This window comes from Engraulis encrasicolus, chromosome 2 (assembly GCF_034702125.1).
Source record: "Engraulis encrasicolus isolate BLACKSEA-1 chromosome 2, IST_EnEncr_1.0, whole genome shotgun sequence".
NCBI lineage: Eukaryota > Metazoa > Chordata > Actinopteri > Clupeiformes > Engraulidae > Engraulis > Engraulis encrasicolus.
Genome location: NC_085858.1, coordinates 51,141,928 through 51,144,427, shown reverse-complemented (window position 1 = coordinate 51,144,427; position 2,500 = coordinate 51,141,928). Strand labels below are relative to the sequence as shown.

At 49.8% G+C, this 2,500-nt stretch overlaps 1 protein-coding gene across 1 annotated transcript in view; it reads right to left on the bottom strand.

Annotated features, from left to right (window-relative positions):
- Positions 1-2,500, bottom strand: part of ngfrb (nerve growth factor receptor b) — a 44,899-nt gene that overhangs the window by 23,375 nt on the left and 19,024 nt on the right. Inside the window, exon 3 of the mRNA XM_063190490.1 lies at positions 1,645-2,001. Coding sequence (XP_063046560.1) covers positions 1,645-2,001 — 357 coding nt within the window. The remainder of the gene's footprint in view (positions 1-1,644; positions 2,002-2,500) is intronic.

Sequence of the window (2,500 nt, the reverse complement as noted above, 5' to 3'; positions counted from 1 at the left end):
ACACAGGACAGGATAGGCTAAATCACTGCAACATACTAATGTGGAACCAGTGGAGGGAGTGGGCTAATGTGCAGTACACACACACAGACACACGCACACACGCACGCACACACACACACACACACACACACAGACACTGTACACATACACACACACACACACACACTCTGCACTCACACACCCACTTCCTGTATCAGCATCATCTCGAGACAGATCTACATTTGCAAGAGGCACTGCAGACGCTGTCATTCACACATAACATAGACAGAATTTTTTGGACACGATCCCCAGTGCCCTAAAATATCCAAGCATGGCCCACATTGAGCTCTCCCAAGTCAAGGGCTGAAGGTTCAACATTCCAATGGCAGAAACAAAGCTTCCTTTATGTCTGAAAGCATGGCATTCACCCACTTCAATACATTTCCCTCAATATGCCCCCATGTCGTCATCTATTTCTTATTCAATCTCTCGCTCTTTTGCCCTATTCAATACATTTCCTGAAAAATCACGGCATCGCATCTTTCTCTTGCCCTCTTCACCTCCAAGTCTATCCCTCAACCTTCCACCCTTCCGCATAAACAATGCTGCGGGTTCAGAGGCCCAATAATGGCGGTCCACATTCGTTACGAATTCAGCTTAGTCGGAACGGTATGCCAATCCGCTAACATGGGTTTGCCTTGAGGGTGCAGAGACGGACATACTGGAGCTATTGAGTGTGTGTGTGTGTGTGTGTGTGTGTGTGTGTGTGTGTGTGTGTGTGTGTGTGTGTGTGTGTGTGTGTGTGTGTGTGTGTGTGTGTGTGTGTGTGTGTGTGTGTGTGTGTGTGTGAGTATGTGCGTGTGTGTGTGTGTGCGTGCGCACGCATGTGTGTGTGTGTGTTTTGAGAAAGAGCAAGGAAGTTGGATAGATAGATGGGGGGGGGGGGGTGAATACTGGATGTATTGAGACGATAAGCGTTTTTTGTAATGACCAATGGATGACCGATCCATATAAAGGGGGGAACAGTTGAGGCCGAGTCCAATGTGTGGGCTGACTGACATAAAGCTAAAGCTAACAGGCATCAGGTGACCTTTCACCCCTAGCCTGAGAGCTGACCTATGACAAGTGCCCAGAAACATCTTTGCACTGTGCTGCTGCTGCCGGGGTTATTGAGGCAGCTGGTCATAGCGCTCCAGCACATTGTGTGTACAGTCTTGGCTTGGCACTGCACTGGGCTTGTTAACCACCACATAGACACTTACACACAGAGACACACACAGACACTCGCTCGCTCGCTCTGTCTGTCTATCTGTCAGTCAGCCTGTCTGTCTGTCTGTCTGTCTTTGCATGCGTGCTCATGTGTGTCTATTGTATAATTTAACGAGGCAGTTTGGTGCTCCAAGTATAGGAGTTTATCAATTGTCCCTTGTACTTGTGGAAAACTGATGTCATGATCAGATCTACAAATGGAAAAAAATCTGTTCTGTTTGCCACTGCTGTGCTATACCGACATTCCTTTTCCATCTTTCACCATCCACAGTGTCTCTTTTTCCATCCTTACCTCTCACCGTCATTTCCTCCCTCTATCCCTCGCTCTTGGTTTACCCCCTTCTCTCTTAGTCTGTCCATCCATTCGTAAACGCTCCTGATTCTTACTGTACTCACCCACACAGATGGCGTTGGTGTTGGAGGTGCACTGCTGGACGGCGATCTCGTTCTCCTCGCAGACGTCGCAGGGCATGCAGGGGTCCAGGGCGCTGTCGTGGTCCGAGAAGCCGTCCTCCAGGCACAGCTCGCACACCGTGTCCTGGAGGGGGTCGCAGCGCATCAGCACGCCCGAGCCCACGGGGCACACGGTGCAGGGCTGACACACGCCCAGCTGGTCGGCGTAGTAGCCGTAGTCGCAGACGCAGGTGGCGTCGTTGGTGTCCGTGCAGGGCGTCTCCATGCGCATCTTGCCCACGCAGCGCGTGCAGGGCGTGCAGCGCTCCGTGTGGCTCCAGTTCTCCGAGAAGGTCTCGCCTGAGAAACACAAAGACACCTACAGTAAGCAAGTAAGTACGTCTGGGGAGAGAAATGAACAACATACGTCCAAACAAAATGTATTGGGGCCCTGCCGTGGCCTAACACTAGGGCACTGGGTTACTACGCCGGCGACCCGGGTTTGACCCGAGTCATTTGCAGACCCTCCCCCATCTCTCTCTCCCACTTGCTTCCTGTCACCATCTCCAACTGTCGTATCAAATTAAGGCAAAAAGCCCTGAAAATACACGTTATATATTTTAAAAAATATTGGTTGACAACTGGACTTCTTTTAGGAGCTTGAAGACACTGAGACACTTCTATAGTGACTTCTTTAGAGACGTATTAGTTAGTTCCGATGTGGGAAACCTCCTGTCCAGAGATACCTTCTGATTTCCATCTCAGAATTTGAATTATTAGCCTGGAAAATGTCCTCGAACTCCAAAACAAGAGGTCCAGTTGCCTACAGCTTAAGTCTTTTGACTAACATGACCTGAAA